An 18,585-nucleotide genomic window follows, 5' to 3' on the forward strand; every position below is an offset into this window, starting at 1 on the left:
CGCTGCATCCACTGCAGCTGCAGCAAGGGTAGATGATGGAGTCCTTCTCATGGCAGGAACACAAAATGTATGCTGCAAGGTATATAACTGCTGGTGGGATGGAGAACAGCACTTGCTGGGGAAGTCATGGCACTTAGACACACATTGGTTCCAGAGCTGGCACAGTTCTTGCAATCAGCTGCTTCCAAGGCATTGCCCTCCTCGAGAGCCCAAACTGCATCAAAAGAAAGCTGGGAAAATGCTTATTCCTCATGATTCTTCCCTTGTAGGCACTTCCTGTAGGGTTCCGGTCCGAGAGGACTCTTTGGGGATCCAAGCAGTTCGAGCACAACCGTCTCTTTGCAAGAGCAGGGAATTCCTCTGGAGATAACCCAGACGGGCTCTAAGAATTTCACCATGTCTCAGCAAAGAGGCGACTGCTACTTCTACTTCTACTCCACCTGCACTAAGGTACGGTTGACTTTCTTCTGCCTGGGTTTTCTTCCATTTCCTCATGTTGAAGAGAAAGTGGTGGAGCAGGGGAGACCTGCTGGTGATGTTACCCTCATAGCGCTGCTAACAGCCTGGGCTAATGGCATGGACATGTTTCAGGCTGTGCTCTTATTTTCCTGTGGTTTCCTTGTGCTTGCAGGGAGACAGCTGCCCCTTCCGCCACTGTGAAGCGGCTCTGGGGAGCGAACGAGTCTGCAGACTGTGGATGGAGGGCGGCTGCTCGAGGAGTAACTGCAAGTTCCGTCACATGAGGATTGATGTGAGTGTTTGCCTAAAGATGTGCTTTCCAGCTTAGTCTACAACACCACTTTTCATGGCTGTGGTTGGGCTGAATGCACTTCTGCAGGCTGGATATGTTTGCTGTGAAAATCTTACTGGTTTCTGTTTCTAGAGGGGACTGGGAGGAGGTAAAGAAGGCAGAGAATTCAGTGCCTTAGGTATATCACAGCGGGAGATGTTTGCATTAGGAGCCAAAAGCATTTTCTCCCCAGATGCAAAAAGCTCGCATTGCTCAGCCTCCTAAAGCTGCTGGAGCTGGGTGGTAGGAGAGAGTGGCACTGCCCTCCTGCCAACAGGGCTCGGTTGTGCCCTATCGGGCCTTCTCCATCCTGGATTTCTCCAGAGCAGTTCATTCTGGCTGCTTGGAGTAGTGAAAGGAGGGGCAGGAAATGAGGGTACAGAGCTAAGGCTCCACACAATGGTTTCTGATGGCTGTTGGAGCGCGGCATCTCCCTGCAGACCTGATGTGCCCGTTTCCATGGCCCTTTCTTTCCTTCTCTCTGCAGAAGCAGCGCAGTTTGATTCCCTGCTTCTGGGAGAACCAGCCCGGAGGCTGCCAGAAACCACACTGCGCCTTTCGTCACCTGAAGGAACGCGGTGGGAACAGACCAACTGCACTGCTGAGCCACAGTGAGTGTCCGATGGCGTGAAGCATGAAAGGCTCAATTCTGAATGTCAGTTCTGAGCGGGTGCGGGATGCATGTCACCATTCATTGGGGTGGCAGGGGAGAGTCGTGATAGTGAAATATCCGTCTGTGCTTTGGCTGTCAGAGCAGCGCTGGGCTTTTTCTGGAGTGAGGAAGATGCACTGCAGGTCTGTGCTGACTGCACAGCATTTGGGCAGCGGAAGGCAAATGTAACAAACAGTGCTTGAAAATGTGAAGCTTGTGGTTGACTGTGCTCAAACCTGCCCCCAAAGAGACGCTCATCAATCATTCCTTGTTTCTTTTCTGCCAGAAGTTGACACCAGTGGCCTTCCTCCAAAGAGCGGCCTTGCAAAAAGTCTGGGGAACCAGACAGAGGTTGACAAGGCACCAGAGAGAGGTACAGATACTCAACAGGCTCCTGGGTTTGATGCTCTGTTTTTCTACTGAGATCTGACTGTTCTTTCCCGGGACTCTTTGCAGTTGACATCCCAGTTTCCTCCCATGGCCCGGCTGGACTTAAACGCAAACGGTCGGAGGAGGAGAAGGGAAAAGCGGGGGAATCGCCCTGCAAGAAAAGAGTTAAAGGTGAGCACGAGGAACTCGTTACGGTGCCTCAGAAAAGCAGTGCTGTCATTTTGCATTGCTCTCTGTCAGACTTTTCCTTGCCCTGGATTATTACTGAGTGCAGCTATTGGGTTTCTTTGTTCCTTTGTACGCGTTGTTGGTACACAGAGATGACCGTGTGCAAAACATGGCTGAGAATCCCGGACAGGGCATTGCAATTCCACTGGCCAAATGTATTTAACTTAGTGGAAGGGTGGTGGGACTGATAAGAGAACTTGATCTCTCTTGAGGCGCAGCAAGACAGTACCAGCTCTCTCTTCCTTTTACTTTAGGTGGGCGCAGGGTCTCTGTGAGGCCCATTGATTGGAAAAACACCTTCCCCCCAACGCGGAGACAGAAACGAAAAGCAGCAGAAATTCATCCATCTGCTGCTGAGGACGCGGATGAGCCCCCAGCTAAAAAACTACCAATGGTAAGAGCAGTGGAAAAAGCAGTAGTGGATATGAAAGGTTTACATTGCCCTTGAAGAAAAGGAAGAAATTCCAAGTGTTCTACAGCTCTTCTGTTTCCCTTGAAGGCAGCAGATGTCTCACAAGGTACTTGTGGAAACTCTGACCTGTGCTTCATACTCTGTCTTGTTTCTTCCTAGGAGACTCTTGCTTCAGTCCCGCCCGAATACACCGTGCTCAGCACCGAAGTCATAAAGCTTCCAAGCAGGTGATGACCACAACTTGTTCTTCCTTAATGCCCTTTTCCCATCAGACAGAAGTTCTTTCACACTGGGGGAAAATGGGGTGTTTGAGATGTGTCATGGCATAATGCAACAAAGGAAGAGGTCATCTGAGATCATTGAAACTGCTTTGTCAAAACCTCTGCTGAGTTCATGGGGAAAAGTACCTCAGCCAGCAAGCAGGATTTTGCAGAGGAAGATTTCTTGACATGTTTACAGACAAAGCATTGAGGGTGGCAATGTGTTTCTGCTACAAAGCCCAGCCCCTGATTGCCAGACTCAAACTGCTCTACTTGAACAGATGAAAAAGGCACCTGCTGGTTTCCTTAACTCCAAAGGCAGCCGCAGGTTAATCGAATCACCATCCCTATGTGGGTGTGAGGGGCGGGAGGGTCAACTACAGACCTCAGAGCTGAAAGCACATCTCAGAAATGTCACGTAGATTGTTCTTTTCCTTCCCACAAGTCTGGAGCTGCTCCCAGGAAGCCATGCAGACCCCATGGCACAGCCAGAGGAATCCAACACTACATCATGTTCCTCACAAGGGGCAGAAAATTAGCAGCTGAGCTGCACAGGGGCGGGGGAAGCAGCCATCACTGAAGACAACAACCTTGAGGAGCTTCTGATGGAGCTCACAGAAGAACTGGAAGGAGAAACTGATGTGACGTTGAGGATGTGGATGAGCTCCTTCTGGACCTGTCCGACATGACGGCTTAACACCATCGCCTGATTGGACAGTTTAAAACAACAACAATTAAAACCAGCCCTGTTCCTTTCCAGCCCTGCTCCTTTTTGTTGTTACTCTGTGGGTATTTCTGAGACTCTGCACAGTCTTAAAGCCGAGTCAAAGCAGTGACAATCAGCACTGACTGCATCCTGTTCTGATTTCCTTGTGGCTCTGAGTTCAGGTCCTGCACCCGCCGCCAGCTCTGGGTGCTGCTTCAGCATCGAGGGCACAAAGCTCCTCTGTGGGCACAGAATGGCGTCCATCCAGGGCTGAAACTTCCTCCTTCCTTCACCCTCAGCAAAACTCTGCCTTGGGCCCAATGGGAGCTCTGCTGTTCTGATTCCTTGGGCAACCCTTTGAGAAGGCAGTAACAGTGGGCTCAATAACTGAGGCTGAAGCACAGCACTCAGGGCAGGGGCTCATGGGGGAACACAACGACGGGGGATTCAGGAGCTGGGGGCAAAGCCGCTGTGCAGGGAGCGGCCCCAGCAGCCGCCGTGGCTTCGTGGTACCCCGGTGGTCGGGGCCTGGGCGGCCTCTGGCGGCGGCATTGCTGGCACAGCCCTTACGTTCCTTTCCATTCCCTCCCGTTCCCCATCCCATCCCATCCCACCCCATCCCATCTCTATCCCATCCCATCCCATCCCCATCCCCATCCCACCCCATCCATCCCATCCCATCCCATCCCTATCCCGTCCCTTTTCGTTCCTCCCCGCCCACCCAGCGGGGAGGATGCGGGATCATCTATGAAGGTGCAGGGCCGGGCAGAGCTGCGGGGTGTCCGTGCTGCAGGTGCCATTGCCATTGCTTTGCCCCATGTTTGGCTTTAGCGTCCTTCTACTCCATCGGATGGGATCGGACCGCACTCCGCCCTCAGCGCAGCGCACTGAACTCACCACACCAGGTCTCCGAGCCTCAGACTCACGGCCGCCATCTTACCGACACCGCACAATGCACCACAGGACAGCACAGCACCACGAGGGGCGGGGGTGGCGGAGACGGTGATTGGACAGTAGCGGTCACGTGGGCAGGAGGGCTGTCCTTCTTGCTGCATAATCAAGTTTCTGCCAGCCTGTTAGACTTCCCCACGTAGAAACCACTTGGGAGGTTTCACAGAAGGAATGGATATCTCGCATTCAAATTTGGCTTCTTCAGGCTCAGTCACATCCTCATCACACAGCTCCTTTACTAGATTAATGGATTGCTCTTTAAGAAAGATGGAACAAGAGAAAGCAGATATTTAGAAAGAATGTAAAAAACTCTTACATTATCACCCTACTTACTCACGTCAGCATTACTGCACATGAACACTACACCTATCACCTCAAAATGCCTTAAAAAATCATTAAAAAATAATAGAAAGAAAGGAATATTGTTAAGAAGTCAGACAATAAGACTGACAACCTGAAGAGAGCCCAGATCTTCTGATTCCCAGTTCAACATCCAAATCAAACCATGACCTTCCCATCCCAATATCAAACTCCTCGCATTACAAAATGGAAAAGAGGTTCAATGAAACACTGATAAATACTTTGGTTAAATACAGCAACTTAGCTCTGAACAACAAGTTTTCTCCTAGTAAAGGTCTCTGTAGCTCAAATGTAATGACTCAACTTAGGAGAAATTCCTTTTCCAGGATGTTCTTGCCCTTACCATTCTAACAGTGGCAAAGCTGGGGACTGAACTCTTGAGTAGTGTGCTAACTCAAATGTCTCCATTTTCTTTATCACACTTAACATCATATATATACCCTAACATTGTATATATTAAAAAAAACCCAAAACCTGTGCTCTTCTGAAACAGACAGAGAAAATGAAGAAAAAGTCAAGCTATGTTTTTTATCCCTCAACATTCAAACACAAATCTGAAGACTAAAGGTAGAAAATCAACCTCCTAAGAAAATAATCTGTTTTACTTAGCAAAAGTAAATCCCAAAAGACAAGCTGGAGATTTTGTGGGCACAAAGGTAGGTAGGTAGGAGTTTTTATTTTTGTCAAAGGTCCTGGTGGTGTTTAACTTCCTTGACATTAAAGCAAAGGATGTTAGCTGGTTTATAACATAATTTAAGCGAAATCATCATCAGAAGCATAGTTACCTTTAACTGTAAGATGGGCACGAGATTCTGCCCTTTATGCTACAAATTCGATTTCTGCTGCATCATTGACTTGGACACGTGTGTAAGTCAGCAAGTAGGTCTTTACTGAAGCAGAGAACCACAGAGTCACTAAGGCTGGAAAAGACCACTAAGGTCATCTAGTCCAACCTCCAACTCATCCCTACCAAACTGTGCTCTTGAGAGCAAACCCACAACTATACTTGGCTTCCTTGAGCAAAGAGTTCTGAGGCACATGGCCAGGCTGAGCATCACCCATCTGGTTTCACAGCATCACTGCCTGTTCTCTCATGTCAATGAAACCACCCATTCCCCCACATCCACATCCCCACCAAAGTGGAATCTAAACATGGCTTCTACAAGGACTGACCGAATGCGGCCACCGTCACCATTAAAGTACCTGAGACAGAAGGATCACACTCACTGTCAGACAAAACCTCTTTGGAGAGGTGAACTGACTGCCCTGGTCACCCCCACTTTGGAAAGAACTGCACTCATTTCCTACCTGCTCCTGGCAGTGTGGGATGGTGGGATAGCATCACACTTCCCACACTAAGCTTCCCACCATGTCACTTGTTCCACCATAACCTCAGTCCCAAAACAAAAGGGGAACTCCCTTCTGAACTTTCTTCGCTTCATTTCAGATGTCCTTTCTGCTTGATCTCCAACCCACAACCCACTCAGGAGAAAGATCTCCCTCTTACACCCTACCATCTTGCCGCATTCTGATGTTGTCATCAGCCTTCAGCTTGTCGTCATCTTTGTACCACTGGCTCTGAACCTCATCGTGTGAAATCTCACAGACAAAAGATTCACTCCCATATTCATTCACTTCCACATCTTCCAGTGGTTTAACAATCTTGATATCTCCAGCTGTGAAACACTAGAGATATATTTGTCAGGGTATTTCCAGAACTGAGTGCAGCATCTTTTCCTTACACATATTTGCTTGGAAAATAAGTAGGATTATGTTTTATTCTAAACCATCATCCATTCCTGAGTCATTTCTCTCTTCAACACGGTAAATGCATTATTGCCTTTGAACTTAAAGATAGACTTACTAGCTACAATGGAGCTCCCTGCAAACACTTTTCACGGAAACCAGAATCTCATTTATTCTAAAACTCTTCAAGCAAAATTAAGGTTAGAAAAACAATAGGATGGAATGAATCTTTAAGGTCATTTAGTTCCAATGCCCCTGCTATAGGCAGGGACACCTCCCTCCACACCAACTCTTCTTAACAGGGTCAAGGCTTCTCTCAAATCATTCTCCTCTAAGCCTGTGCCTGTGCTTGGGATTGCCCTGACCCAGGTGCAGGGCCTTGTACTTGGCCACACTCAAGTTCATGAGGCTGCCAAGGGCCCACCTCTCCAGCCTGTCCAGTTCCCTCTGGGTAGCATCCCTTCCCTCTAGCACATCAACAGCACCGCTCAGCTTGGTGTCATCTGCAAACTTGCTGAGGCTGCATTTGATTCCACTCTCCATGTTGCCTACAAAAATGTTAAATAACACTGGTCCCAACACCACCCTCCACCTGGACACTGAGCTATTGACTGCTGCTCTCTGAGTGTGACCATCCAGACAGTTCCCTATCCTGCAACTGGTCCATCCATCAAAACCATTTTTCTCCAGTTCAGTGACCAGGATGTCATGCAGGACGGGATCAAATGCTCTGCACAAGTCCAAGTAGATGATGTCAGTTGCTCTCCCATTATCCACTGATGCTGTTACTCCATCATGAAAGGCCACCAAGTTTGTCAGGCATGGCTTGACCTCGATGAAGCCATATTGGTTACCACCAATCACCTCATCTTTATTTACCAAACAACAAACCTGTCTGAACCATTGGCTTCTCTGCATGCTCATCATTAGTCTCTCCTTAGCTTGTGTGCCCACTATGTATGAGGAATGTCAGCCACAAATCTTACCCAGGGGACGTCTTTGCTTCAAAATCCCTTGAACATCACACAATCCATTTTAAATCTCCAGGTCTGCACTTATTTATGTCAGAATCAGACCATATTTCTGTACTGCTATTTCCCTTTCATTCTGAAGGGCTCGGATACAACTTGGATTAACCTCAGGAGCAGAGTTCCTGCATAAAACAGCCAGGACTGAAACAGCAACCCAACCTGGTTGCAGACTGAGAGAGAAAATGAGAGTTCACCACTTGTGAATAATGAGACTTCTCTTATTTCCCTGGGAAGTAATGCCCACTTTTTTACTTTGACAGAGCTCCTTCCCATCCTAGAAGGGAAAATATCAAGTCAGATCTCCATTAGTCCTTCCATCTCTGCACTGAGCAAAGGGAGCCTTCAGATCTATGCTTAATTCACCCACTCCCCTAGAATTAATGGAACTGTGCTTACTGGAACATATGCTGAAGCTTAAGCACAGTGCAGTGTTTTCAACATGAAGGAATGGCTATAGAACATGCATAAATTCTGGCTGACCTATGACAGCTTAAAGCACTGCGGAGGACTGTTAACAAGCCTGTTTGGACATCACCTTGAATAAATGATGTTATCCCCAAGTAAGGGAAGGAACAGCTGAGCACCAGGGAGGTACACAAAGTGCCAGAGCAAATTCTCACACTGTCAGGTGCAAAGAAAACTGAGATTTCACCCCAAAAACCCAGTTCACAACAAGGCTACAAAATCCCGGCTGAGAATTTCTGTGTTAGACTTGAAGCTCAAGACTGTACTGTAGTTCAACCAACAATATTTTGTGCAGCATGACCTAAAAAGTTCACAATAAAACCAAAACAAACTTCAATTTCAACTTGATAAATGAACTCAGGACATAATAACAAAGGGTGCTGATCTGGGCAAATAAAAGAGCATAAAGAAAAGAGAGCAGTGAAAAAGCTATCAAGGAAAAGCTCAGACTCGCATCCCTTGGAAGTGAAATTAAAGGCTCTCATTCATTTCCAGAGAAGTCAGAAAGGAAAATACCATTACATGCCATACCTTGAACCACTTGACGTCCATGTTGGGCCTGGACAGCTCACACTCAAATGTGACCTTGTCCTTCTCAATGACGCTACTGTCTGCCAATGGTTTGCTGATTTTCACAGGCAATTCTGAGAAGGAGAAAGAAGAATGTGGATTTAGTTGGGAACTTAGTTTTGTTCATAACCAGGTCCATGGGTGCTGTTAAATGGATCCTTCCAGATGGAAAAAACATTTCAGGTGGCCTCCTAGATTTTACCCCTTTTTGTGTTGCACGCAAGACTGAAAAAAAAAATTACTTCTGCAAAGTTCTTCTTGTCATAAGGAAACAAATATTTGGGGAATGGCAGAACCAGGTAAAATTTTCCTTCACGTCAAGAAAGTATAAATTTCACTCTCATGCTCTTGGTGTGGTTTCTGCTATGATTATTTGGACTAATTAAGCTTCTCCCTGATGAAAGCCTAGAAGTATATCACAAGAAGGACCAACTTACCCGTGACCTTTTATTTGTCTTACTCAAGCATCTCCTCCTGACCAAAACTGACAATAAAATATTCAGCCAGACTACAGGTTTGAGCAGCTGGGTTGTTTCTAGGATCTCCTGCAATCTCAAGCTTGGAACACACACTTGTCTTTTGACTAAGTGTCTTTTACAGTGCAGTAAAACAACAGGTTTTCACATGGCTATTCCTCATTTACCTTGCTCTGAAATCATTCACAAACCATGCGGGATCAGTCCAGGGAGAAGGGGAGGAGAGGGGAAGGGAAAGGGGAAGTCCACTGTCCTCTAAAATCAGGCTTCTTAGCCTAAAGCTCAACAGCAAATAGCAGTCCACTTCCCCACATTGCTAGACTCCGAGCATTTAAAGAACATCAGCTTACCTCATTATGAGCTCTAACATAGCCAAAGGAATTCACATATTCAAATATTCTCTTGAGTGATGAGAAATATGGAGCATAACTTCAGACTTCTGCTGTTCAACTCTCACTTCTATCATCAACCAGGGTAACAGTTCAATGCTGTTTTAGATGGAAGACTCATACTTTAAATAACTCAGCTCATTAAGGCTTGGATTCCCTACTACAATTAGCTAAATTCCATTTTGGATCATGCTTCACCTTGGATCACTTAGGGATTCAGCCACTTAATGGTACTAACTCAGTTTGTCTACAGAGAAGCTGTTTTCTATAGCAACAATAAGCTGTGATTGCAACTGGATGTCGGGAGAGCACAAATCCCGCAGTTATCCTGCACCAACATCCTCTCCTTCCATCAGAACAGCAAGTTTTTAAACCAGACTCATGCAAGCTTGCATGACACACCTTGTGCAAAACTGTTGGCAGCCATCAGGACAGCCAGTTGCTTCATGTATAGAAACTTTTCCATCAGTTTGGGTTTTTTGCCTCACTAGAACAACATCCAGTGGTGAAAACTCACACAGCTGAAGCAACCACGCTGATATACCGCAGTCACTGGAGGTGCTCAAGAGCCACGGGTATGTGGCACTGGGGACGTGGTTAGTAAGTCCAGTGAGGGTGGGCTGGGTTGGGCTCAGCTATCTCAGTGGTCTTTTCCAGCCTTGGGTGCAACTTGTAAGAGGGAATGAAGCAGCAAACTGCCCAGCACTGAGCTGCATTCTTCCGACATGTGGTATCAATGAAGTGCTGTATTTCCCTATCTTCTCTGGAACTATTATTCATCTAACCTAACTGAAACAGTAAGCCTGAACCTAGATATAAATCAGGATCATAGTCACCCGTGGTTCTATATATATTCAGAAATACACTCTAGAGGGTAATTCAGTGCATCTAGAAATTCAAGTAGTCTCTGAAGGTCTTTGTATTTTCCAATGTCTGTTGGCCGCAGAAGTATGTGAAGTGATGCACATGGCCCAATGATCAGCACTGACAATCAGCTGCAAGTTAATATCTGCGGGTTGTTTGGTTTGTTTGCTTGTCTGTTTTATTTCCTACAACCATTCAGTTTGGAGAAAAGATGAGCAACTGCCAATAGAAGTGATAAGTGCACATTCTGGGACACAGAAGCAGAATTTTGTGACAACTGTCAGCCCAGAATATGTTGATGATGAAGTTGTCCTAACAGTGCATGCCAGTGATTTGACAAACCCTGCTCGGTATGACACAGTTTGTCTTCAATTTTTGGTATCTTTGATTCCCAGTTGGCTCTTAGGCAAAAAAAAAAAAAAGCCACCCAAACAACCTTGTCCTCATCTCATCCTTCCCATCCAGCTGCTGCCTCACAGAAGGGGTAAAATAAAAACTCTCTTGGACTAGCAGAGAGATTTACAATGGAGTAACTTAAGTAAGGATGGGAGACTGAAGGTGTTGGGGGAAGACATCCAGGCTTTAGCTACAGGGCATGCATGCAGAATCACAAAACAAAGGCCAGTCAGAGAAATCAGAGCTTCGTCAGAATTAATGGGGTTGTTTCTACATGCCCACCCTATCTGCCAGTGTAAAACCTTCCAGTGAAAAAAAAGAAAGCTACATATAGGTGGGGAGAATTGTTGGTGAAATTATTTGTGATATTTTTTGCTAATAATATGCTTAAAGTCCTGGAGCAAGACTTAAAGTTAAGCAACTCACTCTATGTAAGTAGACTTACAGAAGGGAACCATAAAGCTTATGGAAGGGAACTGTCAAGCTAATCCACAGCTAAAACAGAGTAGAGACGAATTGCAGGAGCTTGTTTACTTTGCACAAGTGTGAGCTTTAACCACTGCTGAGCTCCTAGTACAAAAGTCTGAACCAATGCAACAAACCAACCCGTCCATGTTGTACAGAAGAATGTACTGATACCACCAGAACACAAAATTCTATGGCTGAAAATACCCGCAAAAATCATCCAGCCCTTCTCCATTGCTCCAGGACATGCTCAGCTCTTTGTGCCCCAGATATTTCACTAACCTTTTCTGAATCCCACAGTGAAGGCTTCAAAGCCCCTCCAAATGACTTATCCAGTCATCCAACCATTAAAAAGCTTTTCTGTTGTAGAACTTGCATCTTTGTCATTGCAATTGAAGTCCCTTATTTCTGCACAGAGAACAGATTGTTTGCTTCCACTTTCTAAAAGCCTTTTATATACTCAAAGCCTGCTATCATATTATATATGAGCACCTTCAAAGAGCCAACGGAGTCAATGATTTCATTGGAAGCATCAGATTTTATGACTCGCAGTAAGTGATCACCATAACTCACACTCACATCTCCTGCGTGTAGAGGAGATCCTCCTTGCATCTACAAAGATGCAAGAAGAAAAGAGGCAAAGAAGGGGTAAAATAAATCCCATCTTACATTTGGGATGCTTAATTCCAGCCTTGAAGGCTGATTTGCCCACTTAACAGCTGTGCTCTTCAGAAGCAGTTGTTCCACAGTTATTTAGAGAGAAAGACAGGTTTTGTACTTGGTTGTTAGCACAAAGAACAGCATAAACACACAAATGAACTCAGCTTTGCAGTGTTGTAATGGCTGATGAGGGAAGCCAAGGATCCTTCCACACTGTCAGCCTTCATTTCCAGAGACATACCTTTGGGGGTGATGGTAATGCTGCTCTTGTCATCTCTGGACTCACACAAGTACTCTCCCTCATCCTCAGCCCGGATCCCTGTTATTGTCAGGGTTCTTCTGACCCCTTCCTCATCAACCTGGAAACCTTTGCTTGGTTTGATCTCACAGAATCACAGAATTGTAGGGGTTGGAAGGGACATCTAGAGATCATCGAGTCCAACCCCCCTCAACTGCATTCTTGCTCCACACCACCTTCCCTTTGGCATGGCTCACTTAACAGGTTAAAGTGACTGTGCCTCCAATCTCAGCATTAACAGCTTCGAGCTTCTTAGTGAACTTTACTGCGATTTCTAAAGACGCAGAAAAAAGAAAGGAACTATGAGAATGCAGAAGCTAAGAAACATGTTCTACAAAACCAAATAAAAAACCCCATGAACAGACAGACTCAGGGATCAGGGCAGGCTGAAAGAAACCCAAAAGACAGAAATCTGGAGATATTATCAGCATGGAATTATATTATCATATTTCTGCAATGTAAGAACAGTGCCTTAAAGAGGCTGAAAGACTACCTTCCAATGTCTTAGCAGAGCCAGGAAGAGCTGAGGCTCTGAACACATCCTACCAAATGCTTTAGGAAGAGATAAGATGTATTAATATGCTGAGCATGGCCTAACTAAGGCATACTTTCTATTCATTCTACTCCCGTTCTCTTGGCCTCCTCATCTTGTACAACGCTTTGCCACAGAACTGGGCAGTTCTGGGACACACAGCAGCAGAGGGGATTGTCTTAATCACCTTCCTCTCTATCTCTTTCTCTGCTCTTTAGAACATCCCATGCCTGCTTTCAGCTACTGGTCACTGAAACAGATCAGGTGATTAGGCGTGCGAAGATGAACAAAATCACTCACCTCTTTCTGCACCTTCTCCTGGTTTATAAACACAGGTTTTGGCTCTGAGGGAAGAAAAGAAAAAGTATTGACTGAGGGACTGAAATGAAACCATCTTGCTGGTTTGTATGTACAAATTGGAACAGGTTTAGGTTACCACTTGTGCCCAAACTAATAGCCTTCACTAGAGAATATCAGCTCTTCTGTTGAAACAAATTGTCAAATCTAGGCAAGAAAGAACCTAGGAACTGAAGGAACCAAGAGGGTCCTTGAACACCAGTCCCATGGTTGCAAGTCACTATGCAAACATATTTAACCTAAAAGAACATCTGTCCTGCAGGCAACCAAAACCTGAGTTTCTTTTACTTAAGACCCACTGTGAAATACCAAAACACATAAACGTGTGATAGTCAAACCACTGGCTGCCTTTTCATGACCCAGAACAGTACTCCTGGCTTCCTGAACAGACTCCTCATGGCCTCTACCATTGCCACAACTGTGACTGTCAAAGGCACAAAGGAAATACGCTCACCAACGCAGTCCTTTGTTCTTTGTGTGTGATTTGCAGATATCTATCTTACTTTGAGCTCTGGCAATAGTCAGCTCTACCAGGTCTCTTACTGTGAGTAGCAGACTCACCTATCCAGATGCAGCCTCCAACATAAAAGGCATAGTAAAAAGGCAGTGTACTACTAGGAGAAGTTCCTGCTTCTCCTGCCATGAAAGGCTGCACGTACAACACGCACTCCAGCCTCACTGCACATACTTATCTTAGTCAAATGTTTCGGTGAACAAGAATTACAGTTTGGGATCTCAGGCACAGGAGAGATTTGAATAATATCTTAAATATTGCTTCCACTGTACATATATTACTAATTATTGTTCTAAAGACAGACTGAAACAGGTCTTTGTGTCATACTGAAACCAAATACTTTCTACAAACCCAGGCAATCAAGTCTAGGGAAAAAACCTCAGCACAGACTACTGCACTGCATAATAGAAACTAGATTTTACTTTACTGTTCTCTGCTGTATTTCATACAACACCTGTCTTACCTGTGACATGAATCTTGAAGGTGAGTTTCTGGCCAGCAGCCTCGCAGCTGTACTCCCCTGCATCTTTCTTCTCCACCTGGCTCACCACCAGCCCATGCTGTTTGCTGCAGTAATAAAATGGTTACCCCAATGGAATCATAGAATGGTTTGGGTATAGAAGGAAGCTTTAAAGATCATCCAGTCCAACCTCTTGCCGTGGTCAGGGACATCATTCACTAAATGAGGCTGCCCAGGGTCCCCATCCAGCCTGGCATTGGACACTCCAATGATGAGTCACCCACAACCTGCACTGGACAATCTGTTCCAGTGTATCACCACCCTCATCATAAAGAACTTTTCTCATGTCCAAACTGAGTCTACCCTCTTCACTTTTGAAACCATTGCCCCTTGTTATGTTGCTATAGACCCTGGTAAAAAGCCTTTTTACACTTTCTTATCAGACTCTCCTAATAAATAGAACGCCTGTCTTCCTCCATTTCTGGAAAGAAAAGCACCAGCTTGAAGGCTTTCTATTTTTAAGCATTTATTTTGTACCTGCTATAGAGAAGAAAACAAAAGACAATATGGGAAAACCTTTTTAGTTGCAGGTTTCTTTAATTTAATAGAAACCACCAATGCCGCCTTCTAGCATTGTGACCAAATGCTGTCTCTGAGACTATTTAGGAAGAAGCATTTGCAGGGGTGTGCTTGTGCCCTGAAGATATCTTTAATAACCTTTAATTTCCCCTGTAATTATTGACTTCTCATTTTGCTATCATTGCATCTACTTGAGATCCCCAGGGAAATTCCCGAATTATTTCCAGCCTGTCTTAAGCTGAGGCTACCCAAGTCCTAAGTGTTCATAGCTTCAGAAGGCAAACAGAAAAGCACACGAATTAAACAGAATTTAAGCACCGTCTACATCACTGAATGCTGGGGTTGAATGTGTCAAACCACTTAACTTTCCCCTCCTTCTTTGTTGGGGGGTTCAATACAGTCAAAACAATTTCTATCACCTGTGACATGAATCTTGAAGGTGAGTTTCTGGCCAGCAGCCTCGCAGCTGTACTCCCCTGCATCTTTCTTCTCCACCTGGCTCACCACCAGCCGACGCTGTTTGCCCTCTGACTCCACCTTGAACTTCTTGCTCGAGGTGATCAGTTTCCCCTCCTTGTACCACTTCACCTCCGTCTTCTCCTGGGCCACCTCGCAGCTCAGCGTGGCATTTTGAGTCAGTACAGCCTTCACCTCCTTTTGTACCTTGTCCTTGTTTGTAAACACGTCTTCTTTCTCTGCAGGGACATCACAACAGTCACACCGTTTTGCTGTAGTCTGCTGCAGACCTTACTCCAGTTCCCCGTTTTCACTAAACTTGCCCTTCACAGGGAGCATCGTGATGCCTCATTAAGACAGGAAAACACTTTCCCCTCTATTTTGCCTTGGGAAATGATAGGCATATCATATCATATCATATCACATCTTACCACATCATATCACAAAGCTAAACATTTCGCAGTCTGATAGCAGATTTGGACATGAGATTTAGAACACCTGCATGCACTGCTGAACCTCCTCCCTTCTCTTTTTTTCTTCTGATGTCTCTCTACATTTCCAGAAAATCAGAAGGGAACGGCCCTCTAGAACAGGTTGCCCAAGGAGACTGTGGATGCTCCATCCCTGCAGGCATTCAAGGCCAGGCTGGATGTGGTTCTGGGCAGCCTGGGCTGCTGCTTGGCAACCCTGCACATAGGAAGAAGGGGGTTGGAACTGGATGAGCACTGTGGGCCTTTGCAACCCAGGCCATTTATGAGTCTGATTAGTGGAATTTTCCACCTCATTGTGTCATTCAAATTTTGTAACCAGATCTCATCAAACACCTCCCCTTTTCTCACTCCTTGCATGCCTGGTGTGCTCTTGCACTGTAACCCTGCAGACACCAGCTGACTACAAGAGCTGCACAAGTTACCCTCCTTGCCTATTGTTTGTTGCAGTAATTCATTCCTGGATGGAAAAGCACATGTAGAAAAGTGTTGCTATGAGACTAGATGACAAAGAAAGTCCTATAGCCAAAATGTTTTGCACCAGAGAGGCTGTAAGTTGATCCTCCAAATGCAAGACACACCAAATGAAGCGTTCCTTTATCTCTGGGATTCCAAGCATTTTCTCACCTCTGACTTTCACTTGGAATGTTGCTTTGTCATCTTTTGTTTCACAGCTGTAGCTCCCTTGGTCTTTCAGGGTCACATTTTTGACCATGAGCTTGCGGTGCGTCCCCTGGGAGATGATGGTTGTCCTCTGGTCCTGCTTCACCTCTATTTGATCTTTCTTCTATACGACAGCTCCGCTTGCAGCTGACACCTCACACACCAGCTCCAGGTCTTCAGAAGGACTGACTGATATTTCTGGAGTCGTTTTGGACTTGCTGACAAAATTAATGGCTTCATCTGAAGAAAAAAAGAGAAAGTGGTTTACATCCTGACTCAGGCTTATTCAGCACAGCATTAAGATACAGTTAGAACTGATTGTAATGTCTCTGCTCATTACATCTGGGGGATCAAGTTTCACCTCTGGAGGTACTCACATACAAACGTGTGCTTGATTCTCCTGTGTAAGGAAAGAGTAAGTTCTATGCAGACAGTTCTTATTTCTTTTAATCAATTCTGTATTCTGCACATGTTCTTCTGAAGCTAAAATGAAGGCAGCTAAGTAACCTGTTTGCAATACATGAACAAACCAATTCAACACCTTGTCTCTAAGCTAACAAGCAGCGTTTGATGAGCACATCAGTATTTCATGCCCTTCATTCCATCCAGACTGTATTGGCAATAACTCTGCTGGTATTAACAAGGATAGCAATTACAAGCAAAATGGTAGAAATACAGAAGATATAAGGAAAAGGGAACTCACCAGAGCTGAGGCGATCCTCCCTGGTGAGCGATCTCCAAGAGATGCTGCCTCAGTGAGGGTCAGCCCTTAAATGAGGTCTCAGAGGAGGTGGAGTCGAACTCCACCCCTCCAGGGAGCACAGCTACATAACTTTCACCTGTGCTCCCACAGCTGACCCCACACTTGCCTCAGCTGATCAATCAGTGGTTCACATTGTGATCTCCCATACACTCCACCCCTTCACAACGTGAACCAATGATTAGGTGAGTTCCCCTTATTACAGAGACCCAATCACGACGCTGATACAATCTCCCGTCGCATTAGATGTTGATATTATTCAAATGATGATGATTGGATGGGTGTTTATGATCTTCCATGGGCCAGTGCTTGATAGATGTTACCGGAGACAAATCATCTTGAAGTGCAGGTCCGTCTGCGTTTCATCAGTCCAGAGTAATGGTCCTAGAGGCTTAGAATCAATCTTAAGGGGAGTAATATAGATGTTTCAAGGGTACTAGGAGGGGAAGATCCACCCTCCAGGGCAAGATACAGGCCGTATTCTTATCTTGGGTCAATACTTCTGCTTGTACTGGATTATGTCCCGGCCTCCGATACCATACCCTCTGGCCAGATATCTGTGGCTGTATAACTATATCTGGCACCAGAGGAGGAGTCTTGATCTGCCATAGGGACATAATAGGTGTTCCTTTAGCAATAAAGGCCGGAGTATTGACCACGATGTCAGTAGGCCATGTACCTATCACCGAGGGGGTGACTGAACCTCCCACCTCCAATAATCTCCCCCAAGGTGCAAGTAGGCCACACCATTTGGGTCCTACCTGCACCTTCCAAGGCCAATTTATCTTATGGATTCCCGGTTCTAAATTCTCAGGGGCAGGGAGCAGAAGATTATTTTCAGTACCAACCTGCGGTTTTACCTTATTATCGGTGCCTGTAATTTGGATCCTAAGAGGGGAGGCCCATATAGTTTGTAACATTTTCAGGGCACTGGGTCTGCCATCCCGAGGTCTTTCATTCAGGTCCCGCACGGTTTCATATAATCTTTTTGTCCACCCCTGCAGGGACTGAGAGTCTGTTTTCAGGGCAGCCTTAAGGATACCATTATAACGTTCAATAAGGCCTGCCCCTGTTGGGTTATATGGCAGGTGGAATCGCCATTCAATGTTGTTTTCTTCTGCCCAGCGCTGTATCATCACTCCAGTGAAGTGAGTCCCTTGGTCACTCTCGATAACTTGAGGTGTCCCGTATGCAGACATCAGTTTAGTAAGTGCCTTAATTGTGTATGCTTGATTTGCCTTTGGTACAGGATAGGCTTGCAGCAGTCCACTTACAGTGTCAACGCAGGTCAGGGCATATCTCGCCCCCTCAGACCGAGGGAGGGGCCCAATGTAGTCGACCTGCCATCTCTGAAGAGGACTATATCCTCTAGCAATGTGGGATGTTGTTTCAGGCAACGGTCTCGGTCTCATCTTTGAGCAAGCATCGCAATCCTGACATGCTTGAACGATATCAGATAGTTGTACAGGCAGCCCCCATGCTTTAGCAGCTGCCCACATTATCTTCTGTCCAGCATGCCGTAGCTTCTGATGTAACCAACGGGCAATATTTTCAGATTGTGAATTCTCAATCCATCGGATTCAGGCCAGTGTGTCAGCTTCATCATTTCCTGGTGACTGCAAGGGTTGATGACCAGAGACATGGTAGACACATACTGTCCTGTGTTT

At 45.8% G+C, this 18,585-nt stretch overlaps 1 protein-coding gene across 1 annotated transcript; it reads left to right on the forward strand.

The window, feature by feature from the left end:
• Positions 1–355: 355 nt before the first annotated feature.
• Positions 356–3,271, forward strand: LOC146756104 (uncharacterized). The gene is made up of 8 exons (XM_085524801.1): positions 356–450; positions 632–751; positions 1,278–1,401; positions 1,729–1,815; positions 1,899–2,003; positions 2,315–2,454; positions 2,632–2,699; positions 3,178–3,271. Exons 1-8 carry the CDS (start codon positions 397–399, stop codon positions 3,269–3,271), a joined length of 792 nt encoding a protein of 263 aa, XP_085380927.1. The 5' UTR covers positions 356–396.
• Positions 3,272–18,585: the final 15,314 nt, after the last annotated feature.

This window comes from Coturnix japonica, chromosome 28 (assembly GCF_054131305.1).
Source record: "Coturnix japonica strain WE chromosome 28, WE-NBRP24, whole genome shotgun sequence".
Lineage (NCBI taxonomy): Eukaryota > Metazoa > Chordata > Aves > Galliformes > Phasianidae > Coturnix > Coturnix japonica.